This window comes from Callithrix jacchus, chromosome 9 (assembly GCF_049354715.1).
Source record: "Callithrix jacchus isolate 240 chromosome 9, calJac240_pri, whole genome shotgun sequence".
Classification (NCBI taxonomy): Eukaryota; Metazoa; Chordata; class Mammalia; order Primates; family Cebidae; genus Callithrix; species Callithrix jacchus.
The window spans coordinates 65,499,984-65,519,942 of NC_133510.1; the positions used below are offsets into that span (position 1 = coordinate 65,499,984).

General features: G+C 49.5%; 1 protein-coding gene across 2 annotated transcripts in view; it reads right to left on the reverse strand.

The window, feature by feature from the left end:
* Positions 1-2,405: 2,405 nt before the first annotated feature.
* The window catches only part of HOXC4 (homeobox C4), a 60,388-nt gene continuing 42,834 nt past the window's right edge, over positions 2,406-19,959 (reverse strand). Inside the window, exons 2-4 of one of the 2 annotated variants that reach the window (XM_035256567.3) lie at positions 5,165-5,281; positions 4,081-5,048; positions 2,406-3,587 (exon numbers count right to left, since the gene is read on the reverse strand). In XM_035256567.3, coding sequence (XP_035112458.1) covers positions 3,232-3,587; positions 4,081-4,519 — 795 coding nt within the window. In that variant the 5' untranslated portion in view covers positions 4,520-5,048; positions 5,165-5,281 and the 3' untranslated portion in view covers positions 2,406-3,231. The remainder of the gene's footprint in view (positions 3,588-4,080; positions 5,049-5,164; positions 5,282-19,959) is intronic. The other variant, XM_054238476.2, reaches the window with a different exon arrangement.

The following is a 19,959-nucleotide window of genomic DNA, read 5'->3' on the forward strand; positions in this document are numbered from 1 at the left end:
CGCCTTGCCTCTCTCATTACTCTGGGCAAGAAATCTCCAGTCCTACAAAAGCAGTGGCATCCTATCTGGAGACCAGGGCCGAGCAAGGGCTGGCTTGGGAGGGTCAGAGATGGGGGTGGGGGAGAGGTCAGAGGCGCAGCCGAATATAAAGGCAATGGGAGAGAAAATGCTGTGTCCTTCCCGTGAACCTGGGCTGTGTCCTCCCCCCAGCCTTTCCCCACTGCTCAACCCAACTTCAATAAAAGCCCGGCCCTCAGCTTCCCAATGAGGCTGTTTGCAGCATCAGGCAGAGCAGTAGGGACCAAGACTGCTGGAGCTTAGGGCCCCTCTGCCCAGAGTGGCCCCCCACACCCCAACTCTGCCCCGCCATTCTGGGTGGCCAGGTCCAAGGCAAAGAAGAGCTTTGAGGACAAGGGAGAAAATGGAGCCCACTGGAGGGAAGGCCAGAGGCCAAAATCTTCAAACTCCAATGTAAGGGATTTTAGTTTTGGTTCATTTGTCAAGAATTATGGATTTCTGATGTTTCCCCTGTTCAGACCAGAAAGGAAGAAGGAGACACACAGAGAACGACTATGTATGTGAGGGAAGAGGAAGGAGAAGAAACTGGAGGTGTAAACAAGGGGAAATAAAATAACTGTTCTGACCCTTTCCTGCTGCTTTTCCTGAACTAAAGAGTGTCCCCTCAGCAATTTCAGAGAGAAACTTAGGAAATAAAATGTAGTAATTTTCCCCTTCCTCACTCTCATCCTTCCACTTCTGGGAGGAGAGGGATAAACTCCCTGAAAGCCACGTGAGCAAACTTAGGAAAGAACCAGGGATCTCAATCGACCCCTCCCCTGCTTCCCATCTTAGCTGCTTTACAGGCTTGAAAAGACACCCTGGTGCCCTTAGACCTTCCTTCCCTTTTCCCAAGCACAGCTAGAACCCCCTTTTTCTGTTCCAAGGGCAATTGCCTCAAGACGATAGGGGTTGCAGTCAGATGTGGCCCCTAATTCACTTGATTACATAAAATAACTCGTGATAATTGCTGGCCTGCTTCCTAACACTGTAGCAGCATGTTTTGTTGTCTCCAGGGTACCATTAAGGGAGGAATAGTAGACCAAAAGGACTAAGAGATTCCCCCAATACACACACACATGTGAGGACACACACACACACGCACACACATACACACACACACTCCAAGTAACATCCAGCAAGTGTTTCAAAAGGAAATAAATTCAAAGCATACCAAAGTGATTTTCACAACTTAATCCTGCTGTTGCCTTTCATTCCGGAGTTCGGGGGATCGAGGGAAGGGGTATCCCTGGCTTCCCTGCATACCCTAGATCTCTTTCTCCCTCTCTTCTACTTCTAATTGCCTTTCTTCCTGAAATATGGATAAATCACCAGAGAAGAACCTCACCAACAGCCCTCCTCCCACCTCCTAACAAATAAGTGAAAAATTAAGCAGGCCTTGCTAGGTCCTCCTTCTCAGGACCAGAATTATTTGGGAGGCTTTGGCTTGAATGTATTATTCAGGTAATCCAGGCAAGATTTTTTCTTTCTTTTTTAGCCCAAGGAAACAATTTTGTTTAATTAATGTATTTCTTTACAGCCAGAGAGGCTTGTTCAGGCTGACCCCACGCCCTGCCAGGACCTGCGGGGTTATAGGAAGAGAGCGTGGTCCTTGACTCTCCCTGAGTCTCTTCTCAACACCTGGCAGGTCCACAATAAAAGCTAGAGAATAAAAAGGTAGAAGTCTTTTATTATCTCCAGGCATCAGCCTTTGAGGCCTATCCATAACAAGGGCACCTCCCAGGCCTCTGGCCTCCACCTTACCCTTTTTTCCAAGCCTAAACAAACAGAGAAGGCATCCTGACAGGTCACTTTGCTGCTTCAGAATCACCAGCTCAAAATCTTTCTTCTTTTAAGAACTCAAATGTTGAGGGGATGTCTTCCTTAATCCCTCATCCCAAAAGGGCCCTAAAAGATGAGAGAAAACTCTTCTCCTTCCCACTCCCTAAACTTGCCCTCTTGTCTACAAATTAGGCAGGCCTACCCAGCACAGAGGAGGGAGAAGGAAAGAGAGAGAACAGACAAAAAGAAGAAACTGCACCTAACTATAGAAAAGTGAGACACCCCCAACCCTCAGCTCCACTGAAGTACCCCCAGAGGAGTCTGGACTCTCTGCAGACTCAGGGGGAAGAAAGGGATTGGAGAAGTCAGCCTCAATCTTCTACATGCCCTCACTGAAGATCCCATACCCCAACCCCCTTGCTGGTTCTTCTAAGAACATGGGAAGACTAATGGAGAGCTAAGATTTGTGTGTTTGTTTAAAGCAAACTTAGGCAACTATAGAGAAGATGGGATGTTGCCAGGCCAGAGAGAGGAGGGGGATAAAAAGAAACCATGAGACATTGACGTAAAACTAATTCACATCCACTGGTTTATTATTGATCACGGGGCGTTTCACATCAACACTAAAATTCTTTATTGCAAGTTTTACAATAATCAAGTAAATTCAGTCCAAAAACACAATAACCATGATGGGGGTGGGGAGAGATTCTACCTATAGACTGCCTCTTGAACTGAAAGTTCATTTTGATTTTCTTTTGGCTCCTCAAACTGAACAGCTCTGAGAGGCTCTCCAGATGCATTTAGCTTTGTCTGCTGTCTTTGCCCCCTCTCCCCCCCAATAATACAAAAGAACTTCATAGCTTTGTTCTCCTTAAAATGACTTCCCCCTCACTAACCTCCCCTGGTGCATTTTCAATGCAAAAGGCCTAAGGAAAGAGAGGGGAAGGAGGAGGAGGAGAAGGAGGAGAATTGGCTTTAAAATCTTTCCTTTTTTCTTTTCCTCATTTCCCCTGAAATTCACCCAAACCAGACCATCACACCTTGCAATATATAATTTTTGCAGCTTTTTTTTTTCTTAAAAAATAAATAACCCCCCCCAAATGGCCTTAAAAAAAAAACACCCAGCAGGTACCATGCTAAGACAACATCACATGCTTAAAAGGGTCCTTAACAGTGGAAGGGAGAGGAGGGCAGGGGGCTTGTTTGTTTATCTGTTTTGTCTGTTTGGAACTGACAAGGGACAAGGTGAGAGGAAGAGAGAAAAGAACCTATATATATATATATATATATATATATATATATATATATATATTAAATTCTATAAATAAGAGTCAATTTGTGTGTGAGGGGAGGGTGGGAGCACGGGGTGGGGGCAGGGGTGTGAGTTATGTTTTATAACCTGGTAATGTCCTCTGCCCGTTGCTGCTCCGGCGGCGTGGCGCTCTGGGAGTGGTCTTCAGAAGTGCCCGGGGTAGCTGCCGAGAGGGTGCTGGGCGCAGCGCCGGCCGGGGGCGCTGACCTGACTTTGGTGTTGGGGAGTCGGTGGTCCTTCTTCCATTTCATGCGACGGTTTTGGAACCAGATTTTGATCTGCCTCTCAGAGAGGCACAGCGAGTGGGCGATCTCGATCCTTCTCCTTCGGGTCAGGTAGCGGTTGTAATGAAACTCTTTCTCTAATTCCAGGACTTGCTGCCGAGTGTAGGCTGTCCTCGAGCGCTTGGGTTCCCCTCCGTTATAATTGGGGTTCACTGGGAGGAAGGGGGAGGGGAAAAGCAAATAGTGGGGTTCAGAGGCAGCAGGCTCCCCGCCCCCCACCCTCACCCCATCCTCAGCTCTGAGAAACAGGAGTAGGGAATGGTGGAAATAAAGTCATCAAGCTTAAATGGGTTATAAAGAAGTTGAAGGAAGCTGAAGACTTTGTAGTGTAATAAGAGGGGAATCCTCATTGTAACGACACTGAATTATTTATGCGCCCTTAGAAAGCGAGCATAGTTTTCACACATACATAACAGATCGTAGCACATGGCTCGGACTGCCCAGAGTAGCTAAGCCATAAAATTTATGGGGGATGTAATTACCCATTCTCGCTCGTAAATCCAGTTCAATTGTGCTAACCCAGAGTCGCTCCTGGAGAGAGAGGGGGAAGGAGAGAAAGGAGGACGGGGCCAGAGGGGGCCGAGGAGGGTGGGGAGCGCTGGGGAAGAAGGGAGGGAGGGGGGAGCAAAAAGCAAAGTTGCCTACCCGTGCTAACGTGAATTTTTTTCATCCATGGGTAGACTATGGGTTGCTTGCTGGCGGCGCTGGAGGGATGGTCGGGGGCTGGCTGGCTGCAGGCTGGCGGGGCTGGGGACGGGGAGGCGGAGGCGCCTGAGAGAGGCGCCGGCTCGCAAAGCGACTGTGATTTCTCGGGGTGGTGGTGGCCCGCCTGGGCCGGCCCGTGGCCTCGCGAATTGCCCGGCCCCTGGAGACTGGTGCAGCTATACTGGCGCTCAGGGTAGCTAGGGCGCGGAGGCGGTGGTGGGTACAGCTCCTGGTGGTGATGCTGGAATCCCGATTCCCTGGTCCGGCCGTAATATTCCGGACTGTGTTCAGGGATGTAGCTATTTTGCGAATATTCTTCGCATGGAGGAAATTTCGGATCGATGTAGTTAGAGTCCATCAAATACGAGCTCATGATCATTAATTTCTGGAGTGGAAAATAATTTTTCTCGCTTTGTCGTTTTTCTGCTCCATAAAGCCCTCCTACTAGCTAGCGACCCTGTAAAGTTACTTTCACCATGTGACTCCGCCGGCCAATCACACGGAGCAACCCAGTCCCCGGATAAGGAACCGAATCGCTTTATTCAAAATGTATCCAATTTTTTTTGTGTGTGTGTGTAGTGGTGGTGGTGCTGGGGGGTGGGTGGTGATGTGGGGTTAGCTGGCAGGGGCTGGGGTGCTCCCAGTGCACATCCCGTCAGACTGACAACCTTCCCCTGCTAAAGGAGATAGAAAGCTCCCGGCTCCCCTCCAAAGCCGGGGCATTGGGGGGCTGTCGGAAGGCAGCGATTCAGCCCTCGCCCTGGGTCTCCCCTCAGGCCTCTGCTGGGCCCCGTGGGCCTCGGCTCCTGAGCTTTTCCAGAGGTCTCCATTCATGGCGATCGCGTCTCAGTCTGCGTAGGTCACCGGGCAGCGCCCCTCTTTCGCAGGAAGAGGAAGTTGAATGAGGACTGGAGTGGAGGTTGGATGGGGAGGGGCCCAGGCTAAGCCGAGGAGGCTGGAGAGCCTAGAGTGCCCCCCATCCAAGGATACCAGAGTCCAGCCCCCCTTCCCCATACACACTCACCCAACCCTCTGGCCATGGGGTCGGCGAGGCAGGGTCCCAGCTGGACCAGGCAGGTAGAGGCAGCGGGATGCAAATGATTCTGACGTCATTTCTGGAGGTCTGGGGGTTGAGCCCCCGCTGAAGAGAGACAGGAAGTGGTTGGCAAAAGCAGAGTTCAGAAGTCTCACCCTCCCCTGCTACCCACTGACCCTCCCTGCCCCAGCCCCAGAGCAGAGGGTCTCTTCTACTGATGGTTCCTGTTTACACTCCCTTCAGCCGGGCCTGCTGTTTTCTGACAATTATCTCTAAGGCTGGCTCCCAAGGAGCTGGGGCAAGGAAGAGAGCTTTCTGCCAGAAATCAGTGCCCTGTGATGGTGCCCAGCCAGGGCTCTGAGAATTTTTTCTCCATCCCTACAGAGGGCAGACCTGGCTAAGAGGGAGGCCTGTGTGGGTAGTCTGCTTACTTCTGGCTAGGAGCTGTATCCATGTAACACGTGTGTTGACATGTAAACACGAATTCCTAAGGGCAAGCTCCAGGCTGCTTTCCAAAAACGGAAGGCTAAGCTCACCAAGTTGGGGAGGCAGGGCCAGCCTTGGGGGTCTCCAGCCGGTTCACACCCCCTTCCCTCTCTGCCACCCACTCACAGTAATACTCTGATGGAGAGGGGTGGCAGGGCCATAGAGGAGGGAGGGGGCCAGGAAGAGCTGCTTTCCTACCTCCCCACCAGCTAGGGGTGGCCCTGTCATGCCACCGATTCCAATTAACTGATCGCCCATAACTCAGAGTTGGGGGGGGTAGCGGAGGGGAGAGCCCAGGGAGGGAGCCGGGTCCCCTTGTTGTACTTGATAACAATTATAGTTTAAAATCATAGCTTGCCGGAGCTCGGCTATATTTTACTTGATAACAATAAAAGTGACACATAAAGTTAACTGTTTATGTTTTATTTATTAGACTAAATCTGCCAGCGGTGGTAGGAGCGCTTGCCTCGTCGCTACAGCTTTTATAGGGCTGTAAAACGTCATAAATCAGTCTCGCGGAATCGCCCGCACTCTTTGTGTCGGCGGCGGCGCGGGGCTGGCGGCCGCTGGCTGCCTGCTCCCTCCTTTCCACGAAAAGTCGTAATGTGATTTTTTTCCCTCTGATTTTATTATTATGATCGTCGCCGTGATTAGTCAATCTACCTTTAATTCGCCGCCCTACGCTGCCTCCTCCCAGCCCAGCCTGGTTGACACTTGAATAAGTACCTTTTAAAACGGCATAACAACTATTTGAGGGTTTAATTAGAACATCTGCAATTAAGGGAATGAGGAGGGGAAAGGGAAAAAAAATAATAAAGCCCTTGTGAGAGGGAGACCGAAGGCAAGAGATTCCCATCCTTTTCTCATCACCTTTGGGATGTTGGAGAGGGTCCCCACTTCCAAATTAGGGCTTCCCCAGAGGTCTGGAATGAGAAGGAAGCTGGACCACAGGCCATGCCCAAAGGATGCGGATTCCCGCCTGGGCCCTGGCTGCCTTCCCTCTTTCAATGCTTACACCCCCCACTCCCATCCCAGGCTCTGCAGGGCCCGGGCTTAGCTCGGGAGGAGCTGCTGCGTAGGGGGTCCCTGAATACTCTCCAAGAGGACAGTGCCTACCCCCACTGTCACCGGACCAGGTGAAGAAACAGGAGTTCCCCAGAGGCTGACCACCTCTTATGGAGATTGCCAAATTCTCAGAGTTGGATGAGAACCTCGCCCACTCTTGTCCGGAACCCTCTGCATGTGAGGACCGGCTGGTTTAGTCGGAAGAGGAACTTGAGAGTATGAGTGAGGGGGTGGAGGGAGGCTGCCGCTTGGTGAATAGTGGACTGGGTTGTGTGAGGGCTTTCTTATTTTAATCATTGGTGGTGGGGGTGGGTTCATTATAAATTGCTGGAAGAGGGCAAAGGGAAACCAGTGCTGCATCCCCAGTAAGTAAGTCTGAACTGTAGTCCCAGATGGCTCCACGGGGAGGTCTAAAACTCAGCGAACTTTGGGAGGGTTTGGAGAAGGTTGATGAAGAGGGAGGAAACCTTCCAGGCCCCACTCCCAGTCCCCTTCTAGGCCTGTACCTGGATACAGCTGCCTCACCTGGAAAGGCCGGCTGTCAGCCTGGCTCTCCCTCTCTCAGCCCTCACACTCACCTTCTACCACCCCTGCCGGACCCTAAACCTCTTTTCTTCAATCTTCGCCCTCCTGGACTTGTTAAAGAGTCCTCTCCAATATGTTGCCTGTCACACCCCACCCCTGCCAGGTTTCTGAGCTTCTGCAGGTGGGTCAAGGAGACTGACTTTGGGCCAGTATAAGTAGTAGACACGGGGTTCAGATGCCTCCAACTGAATGTCAAATCTGTATTTGATTATTATGGTTAACATATATGCATGCACACTATTAATATTAATATATTAAATGTCTCTTTATGCAGCTATAAATATGTAGAGTTCTCATTCCAGGTTTGTGCAGCTAATTCAATCAACATGCACATCCAGAAAGTGAAATCTCCAAGATTCCCCCAAACGTGTCCACACTCATCTACATCATTTACAAAACAACAACAACCACTCCCTTTGGGCTCCTATAGCTTAATAGCAAGGAAGTCGCCTATCACATGGGTAAAATACCACACACACACATAAAAACATTTTCACCTGCATATTACTACAAGCCCAGAAACAAGATCCTTTCGAAGGGCTTTTGCACTTAGCAATGGCTTGATTGGGAGGGGGTGGGGGTACTAAAGCAGCTCTCATCTGTGATGAATCCTTGTATCTGGTCCTGTCTTCTTTTGTGCTTCACCCTCCTGCCTCCGGCCTTGCTAGCCCAGGGACTCGCACCTCTGCCCTGCCCTCCACCTTGCTTTGCCCCAGTTTTATTTATTTTTATTTTTTTCTGACTACCTTTTGCCAGCATCCAAATGCTCTCTGCACATTGTCCCTCCAGCCCATCTCCTTTCTAAATCTCAATTTGGTTTTTCTTTCGGAAACATGTTTCAGTACAAAGCGCTTCCCTTCTGACATCGCTGAAGAAAAATATGTGTCCATTGTGTGTGAGGCCTTATTGTGCCTGGATTACCATACTGACCGTTGGATAACCCATATTCCTCCCCTCCCCAGTAACAAGCTGCCGGCTGAGAGAGCTCAGCGGCTCCACAGATTCTCTGCTGCATTAAAATCTCACCCCTCTCTGGTTTTTCCAAGGGGGAAAAATAAATGGGAGAACCAATTCAGGATTTGGAGAGCAAAGGGAAGGAAAATGAGGGTCATTCCCTCCCCTCCTCTTCGAACTGCAGGGTTTGTGTGTGTGAGTGTTGTTGTTGTTTTAGGGATTAAAAGTTGCAACATGTTTGCTTCCTTTCACTCATATAAATTGACTTTTAGATGGTATGCAATCAGGCAATTCATTTCACTTTGATTTTTTTTCCTCAAGGCAATGTGAAAACCCCAAACTAAATCAAGGCTCATATCCCTTTGTGTGTGTGTGTGTGTGTGTGTGTGTGTGTGTGTGTGTGTTTGTCCCTTTCTAATGCCAATAGCCAGGGCTAATGTATGCAAAAGAATATGCAAATACTTAATTGATTTTTTAAAAAATCTCTTGTCAGTAAAAGTAATGAATTGGTCTAAAATGATTTTAATAACCCGGATGTGTCACCAGAAAATACTCAACCTTTTTTTCTCCTGGAATCGCATATAGTCTCAAAAAAAAAAAAAAAAAAAAGCAATCTTGGAATGTTAATTTGCCCCCCTTTAAAATATTAAAGATGAATTTCTGTTGTTTGTTCGGAGACCATAGGCAAGGTTCTCTCATGGATTTCTCCCGCCTTGCCTTGCCTTCCTTGGAATTCAATTTTCCTCAAATCTCGTTTAAAGTGGCTTTTTAAAAAGTGGCCGCATTTTAATATTGGTTAGACAGAGTGACCTGCATTTCACCTCGGGTGTTTGACTTGTTCCAATAGGTCACTGCCATGGGGTTATTGATGGGGAAACTCCATTGAAATTTGTCTCTTCGCAAATGGCCTTTAGATCTTCCAGCGAGTTCAATAACTAGTTATAATGTGGAAGGGGAAAAATGAAGGCCCTGGGCTAACGAATTTGATGTTTCATTTTTATGCTGGAGAAATTGTTAGTTAGAGGATGGGTTGCCCACCATCTTCCTCCCTCATCCCAGCCTCATTGGCCCCCATCCCACTTCAGACTGCTGGATTATATCCCCTTTAAAACTTGGTTTTGGGTGTCCCTTGCTCTCTTTAATGCAAGCTTTAATTCTTATTACAAAAATTGTTGTTGTTGAGAATTCTGATGTGTGGATGCAGCAACCTTGCTCTGCTGCAGGTTTGTAACCTGAACTTTCTTGCTGTGGAGAAGGACTTTTATTTTTAAAGGAATCTAAATGTGGCTTGAAAAGATCTAGAAATCAGGCTGGCCTTAGGTTAGTTTATGGAGGGCTCCCTGGCCTGGTACTCCCAGTATTAAAGAGATGACAGGAAGCTGGAAACACTTTTAGTTGATGAGGGTATCTCAAAGTCCCCTAATCTGTTCTTGGCCTCTGAACTGCCAGAGACCCATGAGGTTAGGCACCCAGGACCAAAGAAGGCAGAGACTGGGAAAGGCTAGGGATAGAGAGAGAATTCTACAGTAGGCAAGGGAATCCTGGGTCCTCTCCAGGGTCGGCGTCAGAATGCACGGGGACTTAGGCCAGTCACCTCTGTTGCTTCACAAGAAGGGTACTCCAGAAAAGCTCATTTCCCAAAGACAGTGCATTTTAGTAAACTGGAGACAGCGGAGGAAAATGAAGCGGGGTGATGTAGGTTTAATAATGTTTCCCTTTTTTCTGGAGTTTTTAAGGGAGGGAGAGGAAAAGACAGAGGAAAGGATTGGAGTCTTTATTTTATTTTTCCCAACCACAGTCAAGTTGGGGAACCCTTGACTCCTCCAGAGAAGCCTCTGTGAGAAAGAACTTTGGAGAGCATGGTCTCCTGGGCTGACCCAGCCATACCAGATCTTTTAAGATGATTAACCTCAATAATAAGAACATCTTCCCCTCACAAAACACAGCTCCCGGGGTGCCTTTTTTCTCTTCCAGGAACTGTTCTTTCTCCTTTCCTGCCCAAAGGAGTCCGGCTTGAGTCCAGCCCCAAGCTCCCCCTTTAATAAGCCCATCCAACTCGGGCACCCCTCCAAGCCTCGGCCCTTAGATCGGAGTCTTTCCAGGCATGCCTTGAATCCTGGGTTGGGGGAATCAAGGCCGAGAAATATTTCTAAAGGCCTGAAACTGGGGTGCCACCTCCCTCCATCCCCTCAAACCCAGAGGCAGCATTTGATGCCATTTGGGTTCGAAAACTTGCCTTGGCAAAATCGTGGCACCACTGGGATCTGGGGAGCGGCCTTCAACTGCAACTGCGCGTCTCAACACCACAAAATTGGGAAAGTCGGAGAAGGGGTCAACGGCGGCTTCTGGGTCTGGCCTGGGAGAGGGCACCAGAGTCCGCTCTTCCCAGCCAAGCGGGAATCAATAGCGATCTGTTATAAACTTCCCCGCAGTCCCTCCGCGCGCTCTGGTCCTGGCGGGCGAGCCACGTCCCGAAGCTGCTCGCCAGCCTCGGCCCGCACCTTGGCCGCCTCCTCCGAACCCGGGACCCCCAGCCTCGGGCCTCGGCCCCTCCCTGTTTTAATTACGTGATTGATTTCCGCTTTGGCCGCCTCGGGACGCCTCTGCCTCCGACTGTTTAAATCTTTCGGCTCCCTTTTTGTATTTCCGAGTCCTCCAGGAGGGCTGTAATTTAGAGGCGGTCGGTTGAGCGGCCGGCGCGCACCGCGCTGCCTGGGTCCGGGACGAGCTGCGGCCTTGCCCTACACTCCAACGAAATGGTCCTGCCGCGGTGCTCGGGCGACCGGCTCTGCAGCGACCTCGCGGCGCGGGACTCTCAGACTGTGGTCCTGCCCATTCGCTTTCTGAATTATTTTGTGCTCCATTTTTCTCTGATAGGAAAACGTTCCCTGTGTGGGTTATCCCTTCAGGCCTGGCCTCGGAGCTGGGCTCTCTGCGCTCCTGCGCTTTTCTCCTCCCCCGAATGAGGTGTGTGTTGGAAGGTCTGATTGAGTCCCGAGGAAGCGCGACGCATGGCTCCAGGCTTGCGGGGTGCTCCAGCCCCTTCGCCCCAAACACCTGGACCCTGCGCTGGCGGGCAAGAAGCACCACACGAGACGCGAATTCGGCCACAACTTTACTCTAGTCAGCGCGAGAGGGACCCCAGGGCTGGCGGTCCCCACTGCGGCCCCTACCCCGCAGCAGGCGGTGGATCTGACTTTCGCTCCACAGCCCAGAGGCCCCCTAGTCCTGGCAGCCCCAGCGGGCATCCGGCAGCAGCCTGAGGTGGCTGCGCGCACCTCTGCCCGGGAACACTTTGTTCAGCCCCCTCCACCCGAGGGATTGAAGGTGAGGCGAAGGAAGGGAAAGGGGAGAAATTGATGAAAGAGTAGATTAGGGTGGGGAGAGAAAGGGAAAGACAAGAAATGAAGAAAAGAAGCCCCTTCTACCAGCGTGGCTGACTTCTTTCCCTTTCTCTTTTTCCTCCCCAAACTGCTAGTTTTCCGCTTAATCTCTCATTTATTTACAACAAATAAACATTGCTCTGCTTATTCTCCCACGTTGTGTTCATTCTTTGATATTTTCTAACGAGGCAGCACTAAGTTACTATTAGCAGTATTTTATGATTACACACACACACACACACACACAGACACACACACACACGTTTTCCCTCAAGGAGAGGAGATTGGGAATGTCTGACTGGGAAGAAGTTCAGTGAAACTTGAGTTGGTCACAACCTTCACCCTGTCCCCTGACCTAGACGCCCCTATACTTGCCCCCCAGGCCCCCTCTCCCATAACAATGTTTTGGGGTAAATAAGAGTCCGCCTGACTGGCTATTAGGATTCTGGAGACGTTGGCATCTGTAGCAATCATTAGTCAAAGCCGCGGAAGCCAAAGGAGCCGAGGAGTTGGACAGAAAAAATCTTGGAAATGATATACAGGAGCCGCTGAGGCATCAATCCCAGCCGATAAGAGCGGGGCTGCCGGGAGCAAGGCGGCCACTTAATTGGGCCCTGGGCACCAAGAACAACTGGAATGGAGTAACCTATGGGTTGGGCAGTAACCCTGGCATCATTTGGGCACTCTACAAAAATAGTTGGGGACTTGAACCCCTTTCCCGCCAACATTTCAAAGACCCAGTTGGGGGTGTAGGGAGACTTATAAGCCCCTGTCAGCCTCTCACGCTGGGAAGCCAAGAGAAGCTGGGCTTCTCTCTCTCCCTTCTTTTTAATGGCTACCTTGAGAGGCAGGAAGCCTGGCTTGGATCTCAGGTCACAGAGGCAGCCTGGAGGCAGGCTGTGACCCCTAGAGTAGGTTTTCAGGGGACAGATAACTCAGTGGGACTAGCTTTGGAGATGGCCTTGGAAATCGAGACAGAATTACTTGCTTTAATAAGCCAAATATCCAAAATATATTTGTTCCCTACTCCCACTCACTTGATATCTTAGGGAGACAGAGAGATGCAGTAACTTTAAGTCCTCCTAGAAGGGAGATCTATGCCCCTATACACAGATACATGCATTATGGAGTCATCTCTAAACATACGTTCAAACACTAAAGTTTTTCAGCAAAAATACAAAGACTAAAAATCTCTAAATATGTAGCTTCAATATGTAGCTATTTTATGGTTTAGGACCCTTGCATAAATCTAGATAAAATTTTCAAAACAAACATTGAACACACACATAGTTCTTTCCAACTAAGAAGAAAAATTCCCAAATATTCAACTAGGTGTTTTGAGAGAGCTGTACCAATACATCCTAACCACTATAGAAAGATTGGTGAAGTCCACACAGGAATTCGACCAAGGACTGTTATGTTCACTATAGATCTATAAATCTAAAGACCTATAAATCTGCATTTAAATGTGGAGCAGAAAGGAGTATAAAATATACATTCTGATATAGACAGAGAACCATCAATAAATACATTTTCACATATATAACTATAGGAGTGCTCAGCTCTCTGTGAAGATTATTTGCATGGAGTCCTAGGAATGAAGAGGAATCTCTAGCGCTTGTGGGTTTGGGATATCCCAGCCCAGGCTTCTCCGAAAAAGAAATGAGGGTGGACCGGAGCCTTTGCAAGTACTAAGAGGGCCCAGGAACTCATAAAATCTATGACATATTTCTAGCATATAGGGGCATTTTACTGACAATGAATATAAGCCCTGTTGCCTGGGCCTGAAAGCCTCCTGACCTGATCTGGCCTGAACTATTTCTGAGTTAGAGAGCTCTTAACTTCTTTTTCCTTCAGCTCCGAGGCTCAAGGGAGGGACTTGCCCGGGATGGGTGGGGGATCCTTAGGAGGGAAAGACTCATTATCATTAGGAAATGAAGCTATTTAGGTAAAATATTTCGTTTGGTAGGCAGAAATGTGAGAAGGCTGAGAGTTCACACGCACACACACCCTTGTACCCATCTTAATTACAAAAGCCCAGTCAAGACTGCAGTGTTTTCTCTATTCATGCTGTACTCGATGGGGGTCCCCCATACCTCTCTTCTTCTTCCTAGCTCCCTTGAACTCTTTCTCTTAAACATCTGAAGTTCTACCTTGTCAAGGGGGTTTTGGGGCTTGGGGAAAGAGTGACAGGGAGAGATCAGCCCAAGAACAGAAGAGCCCTGATACAGCCAGGCTCTGAAGATATTTGCCTTCAATGTTAGTTCCTTTGTGATTGAGGGGTTGGGGGACCATGGACTGCATGGGCAAAATGAAATGAAAGGTTGCATGATTTTTTTAGGGGAAAACTTTGAGGGGAAAAGATTCCGGTGTTCAGCCTTTTTTAAAAGAAATTGGAGGCAGAGGATTTTAAAGACTCTAGATGCTCTTCCCCCGCCTCCTTTAGTTTACTGGGGAAGGGAGGCAAGGAAGGGCCTCAGGTGGGCTTGGGGAAGTGCAATCCAATCTACCAAGCCAGCTTTGGGAGAGAGTGATTTACAAAGCAAAACCTCAGATGCTACTTCCTGAGAAGTCACCAGATCAAAACACCCTCCTCCAGGCGTTTATGACCCTGTCTTTACTCCCAACAGGAAAAGCACCCTCAATAAAACCTCAGCCCATGCTCCCATCCTCCACCCAGGGGATGGAGAGAGACACAACATAAAATGAAAGACCTCACCCTTATTACTCCACACACACACACACACACACACACACACACACACACACTGTGTTTTCCAGCCAGAAAGTTGACTTTTTAAAGCAGTATTTACTAGACAAGAGATTTCTCTCTAATTTCTGGGCAAGGGAGCCCTAAGGAGTTTGGAATTTGAGGGAACAGCAAGAAAGGGAGATTAGATCAGATAAGATTCTGGCCTTTTAGACCTTCCTTGTCTCTCCAACCCAACTCAATCTGGGCCAACACCACACTGAAGATCACAGAAAGCCTGGCTGCTAACATCCCTGGAGGCAGCTCTAGGGTTTGGGTTTTCCAGAAAGGCAGAAGGAAGGAAACTCCACAGCTGCTCAGGGCTTAAGGGGTGGGGGTGGGGTGGGGAGAACAAATGGTTTTCAAGCTGGGCTGACTCGAGAAGGGTGGGGTGGGAGGGAAGAGTGGGAAGTTGGTTCCATGCTGGTTACTATATCCAGCCCAGGCTTCTGACCTCCACCACACCATCCTTGGGCACATATATGTAATTATGTGTGTTCAGGGCCAGGGGCTGGGGGAAATGAGGATCTTTAGAGGGCAGAACCAAGCTTGAACTGCCTCTCTGAGACCCGTGGTGCAGCACTGAAATGATCCTAGGTGACCAGCCTACACATTCCACCCAGCCCGTATGGGGTTCACATCACTTTAGAACTTTCTCTGTACAAGTGTGCAGGTGTAGAGAAGCAGTCTTCTCCCTGTACTGGCTCCCCAGCATGCCTAGAGCCTCTTGTCATAGCTTCTAAAATGTGGTCCTTAGAGGCTGAACAAGGTCCTGCATAACTGAATTCAACTTTTTCAAGTCCCACGTGGCATACCCATACCCCTTCTTCTGGGGTATCTCTGTTCCCCATTTCCCCCTGAGTGAGCCTTAGGATTGGGAGAGGGAGATGATTACAAGGGTTGTATAGGGCTCAAGAACAAAGAGATCTCTATCACCCAAGTTCCTCAGCCCAGACCTTGTCTGGCAATTAATTCCCTGAGCTCCTGTGCCCCATCAAAGCAGCTGAGATATTATCAGAACAGACACACCACTACGGGTCACAAGGAGCCAATAAAAGTGGGGAGGGATGGGAAAGGATGTGACTTTCTTGGCTCTCAGTCTAGTCTTCTCCTTAAATTGAATCCCTCACCTCAAAACCCTAGCTTGACGTCCTGATTTCAGAGTTTCTTTCATCTTCACCTCAAAGGGCTAAAGGGGCCCTAGTCCCGCTAAAGAAGAGGCTCAGAGTGGTGGTGTTTGTCTTCTCAGCAAAAAGGATCCAATTAAATCCTAGAACAATGATGTTTCAGCATTCCCCGTCTCAAAAACTCAGCCCAAAGCAGAGACAGAGGGGAATAGTAAAAAAGAGAAAGTTTACTTGGATATTAGGAGGGGCTGAGGCACATTGATACAATCTCTTTTCCCAGTGCCTGTGTGGATAGAACCAATCTCCTGGTCTTTATTTCCTAACCCTTCATGAGATATGGCACCCCAGTGTGAGAAGCCCACATTCAGGGTGAAAGTTGGTCTCCAACAAGGCTGCCACACCATTCACTGGGGAAAAACGAGTGTGTCCTTTAATTCTAACTCATAAAAGAGGCAAATGGAGCAGTGTGGTTGAAGGTAACTTGGGAAGTGAGGTCTCAATGGTTTCTGAGAAGAGCTATTCTTTCTGGCTTCTTATTCTTCCCACCTGGCTTGTGGCATTGTCCCAAAACCAGCTCCACCCAGAAGACAAACAAGAGCGGGAGTGGGGGGTGGGGTGGGGGGTGGTTCGGGGTGGGGAGTTGACAAAGCCTAGCTCAGTCTGGGCTATGCTTCCCATTCTTGCACTCTTAATGCTCCCAGGGGAGGGCTTAGAGGTCCAGGTGGCACAGTCCATCAGAACTCCTGCCCCTTAGGTCAAAGAGGGCAAGAGACCAGGAAAAGAAGGAGAGGAGAACTCAAACCAGAAAATTCACCCTGAAACAAAACTCTGGAGAAGGAGCTGGGGGAGAATGCCTGGGTCTGAACCCAGCAGTGAACTGGTTCGGAGCCCAGCGCAACTATTCAGGAAACACAGCGTTTCTGTCACACATGTGCACACCCTGTGCAATCAGATGCTCTTACTCAGAAATAGTTTCTTGCCTATTGCCTGTTCTTGGCCTAATCCATGTAAACTCACACATTGAAATCCACACCTTCAGTAGCTGTACTTTTTTATGGCTATTGGCCAGGACACTGGATCATCACTTAGTCTATTATTATTATTACTATTATTTTATCCTGTTAAAATAATGGAAGGGGAAGGGGTTTAAACAAATTCATCAACTATTTAACACAGAGAGTGAGGAAAGTCGCAATTCTCTGTGCTCATTCCTTTCCTAGCTCAAACTTATTTGACAACGAAAGGTACCAAGCACAACTTTCAAAAAAGTCTCCACTTTTGCTCTCTTACCTAACCATGCCTGAGGTAGTCTGATAAAGCTAATGGCTGCTGGAGTATTTCCAGAAAGATAAATCAAAAGGGCTCTCCTCTAATCACCCCACTTGCCCTGACAAAAATCAGAAGAGAATGAAAACTTGTAAAAAATAAGTATATGGGGAATTATCACAGGCAGAATTTGAATTCAGGGCTGAAGTTCATATCCGCATTTGCTCTATAGCCTAATTTAGAGCCTACATCTACAACACTCAGAAAATTGGGTAGAATCACAATGGCAAATGCGGAAATAATCCAGAGGATACCCCCACAGCTTCACATCCTTGTGCAATTGACTCCCAGGTACAACTTTGTTAGAAACTGAGGAGACAAGCCAAAGACTCCTCAGAGCTGGTTCTGGGGACTGAGAGAAGAGGCTAGAATATGCTCAGTATCACTCCAGCCTTCCAAATCTGAGATGGGGTAGACCCAGTAGCTAAGGCGGAGCTGGGAAGGGAGGGAGGGAGGAAGAGGGCCAGATGGGAAGAGTGAGACAGAGACAGAAGTACTTTTTGCTGATTGGTTGGTGGGGACGGTGTGACTCTGCTTAGTGCATTTCGGATTGGTTGCTTGACCTCTCCTAGGGTTAAAGACCTAGGAACAAGATTACAAGCTTTCCGCGTTGGCTAGAAAGCTTGGCACCTGATTGCCTGCCCATCCTCCGCTCCAGGGAGACTCCAAATTCGGGTTGGGGAAGGACGGGGGTGGGGGACCAAGAATTTCAGGCCCCTTTTGTGTCTGCCCCATTTCCAGGAGGAACTAGAAACTGTTTTTACACAATAGGAGAAAACTGACTAAGGCAAACTATTTGAGGGGAAGGAGGATCAATCATCACAGGAAGAGAGGTGATATTTAAATGGAACTTCTGAGCCTAAAGAACAGAAGAGGGGGTGAAGAAGTCGTCAAAGGGCTCAAGAGACTCTGTCTAAAATCTGTAAACACCCTTGAGTGCCAGTCTACACAGAGAAGAAGGGAATGGGACTGAGATTTGGCCAGGAGTCAGGGCAGGCGGTAGAATCTTGCCTGGGTGTGGGTTTTGGGCTCTGGCTACATTCCCGGTTAAAGACCACTGCACTCGCTCCCTAGTGCCCTGGGGAGGCTGGAGGGAGGGGAAGAGTCAAGTTATAGACCAAGAGAAACTCCCATCTCCCTGCTGCTTGGTTCGGAAAGTTTCCAGAAACCTTCAAAATCACAGACTTGAGGGAAGGAAAGAGCCAAGAAGGACGGGTAATGAGGAAGGGGGAAACTGATAATTAGTTTTTCCAATGCGCTGCTGGAGACAATTCCCTGGGATCCTAGGGAAATAAAGGTGTCAGGGAGGAGGGTGGGGGAGGCTGAATCTTAGCCAGAGATGGAGGCCCTGAGGGATGGCCTCAAGGGAATCCTCCACGTCGGGTGCCTGAGCTCCTCATGCAAGTGAAAGACCGCTAGACGGGTGGGGCTCAGCTAAAACTCCCCATTTTGGGGGGCCTCTGTGCCCCCTTTATTCTTCCAGAGTCTGCCTGGGTTATCCTTCCCTGTCTGCTTCTCGCTTCTTCCTCAGTCCCTCGGGCAGCAGAAGTGAGGCTAACAGCATTCCGTCCCCATCCCCAACAGCACGTCTCCACAAAGCAGGTGCCCAGACACCCCTGCTCCCCAGGCATACCCCTCTTCTGGAAGGCGCAGACCTGGCTCACACCCTCTGCTCCCCACCCCTTTCTCTCAGCCTGGAGGAGTTGCCCTTATGGGTCCACTGGCCTTCAGCCCTGCTTCCAAACCCCTGGCTATTCGTGGCTGGCCGGTAGAGGAGCCTGAATTCACATGTTGTCACTTTCCTGGCTTAGCTCCCAGTGACACACAGGGAGGGGTAGCACTCGCAGGTGTGGAAGACACGTGCCTCCCATGCCCAACGCTTCTGCTGCTCCTTCCTAGAAACCTGAAGGGTGCCCTAGCCTGATGATTGACCCCAGGGTGCAGTGCTTGGATTGGGCCCTGCTAGCTCCATGGGGGGAGGGGGCAACTCTCTCCTTAAGGTTGGGGGACTTACTTTCCCAGCCTAGCAAAGACATTGCCTCTGCTCCCTCACCCATTCAACACACAATTACACTCTACTCACAGCAGGAACCTCTAGGCCTCCTAGGGCCTAGTTTTATCTGAGGCAAGGACTGGGAATGCCAGGAAGATCGAAGCAGCTAGAGGGAGAGGAGGAAGCATGAAACCACACTGGCTCCAGACGGACTAAGACGCCAGACTACGGAGGCTGAGACAGCTGCACATCCAAGCCTAGTGTTGAGGGAGGGAGGGGGCACTCTGGGACCTCTGGGTTCAAACAGCCACCTTTGAGATGCTTCTGCCAGTTCAGGCAGCGGTAGCCTGTGGGCTCAGAAGCCACAAAACCCTTCATCCCTCCCTTTCTCCCCAGCTTCCCACCCTGCCTGGACTCTGGGCCACTGGCCAAGGGCTGGTCACCCCTCCCTAGAACAGGGGGCCCTAGAGGCATTTTGCGCTTGTTTCTAGAGTTTACATACCCGCACAGACACCAAGCACCCTTGTCCTGCCGCTTGCTTTCTTCTCAACTGAAGGGGGTCAGGAAGACCTGGGAAAACTCTAAACAACCAAGGCCTCTCTACCCCAGTTGACTTGCAGTCAGAGAGAATAAGGAGTGGGGAGGGAAGGGCTGCTCTGGGTAGACAAGCTCCCCCATCTTCCTACTTCCCAGCGGCTTCTTCGGCTTCTTCTCTTCTCCCACCCCAGCCTGGGAAGGCCTTTTCCCCCCTCCTCTTAATGAGTGGGAGCTGCCTTCTATCAAGTGAGGGGGGGTGGTTAGGTAAATGGGAGAAAGGGTCTGAGAGAGAGAAAGAATTAACTCACAGCGTTAGCCTGGGATTCAATTGCGAAGATGTAACCTCTCTCACCATCGTTCCCAGCGCCGTAATCCCCTCTAACTGCCAGGCCCTCTGTCCTAGCATTAAACCTCACCAGCAGCTGCGTGGCTGGACAGTTAAGATTATATATGATGTAAATATATTGTGGGTTTGTCAGCTCTCCCTACACCATAAAACTTGGTTTAATGACATCACGTGGTCCCCCAAGAGCCACTCACGGGCTTGCCTTCGGGCCATTCACATAAATAACCTCCAA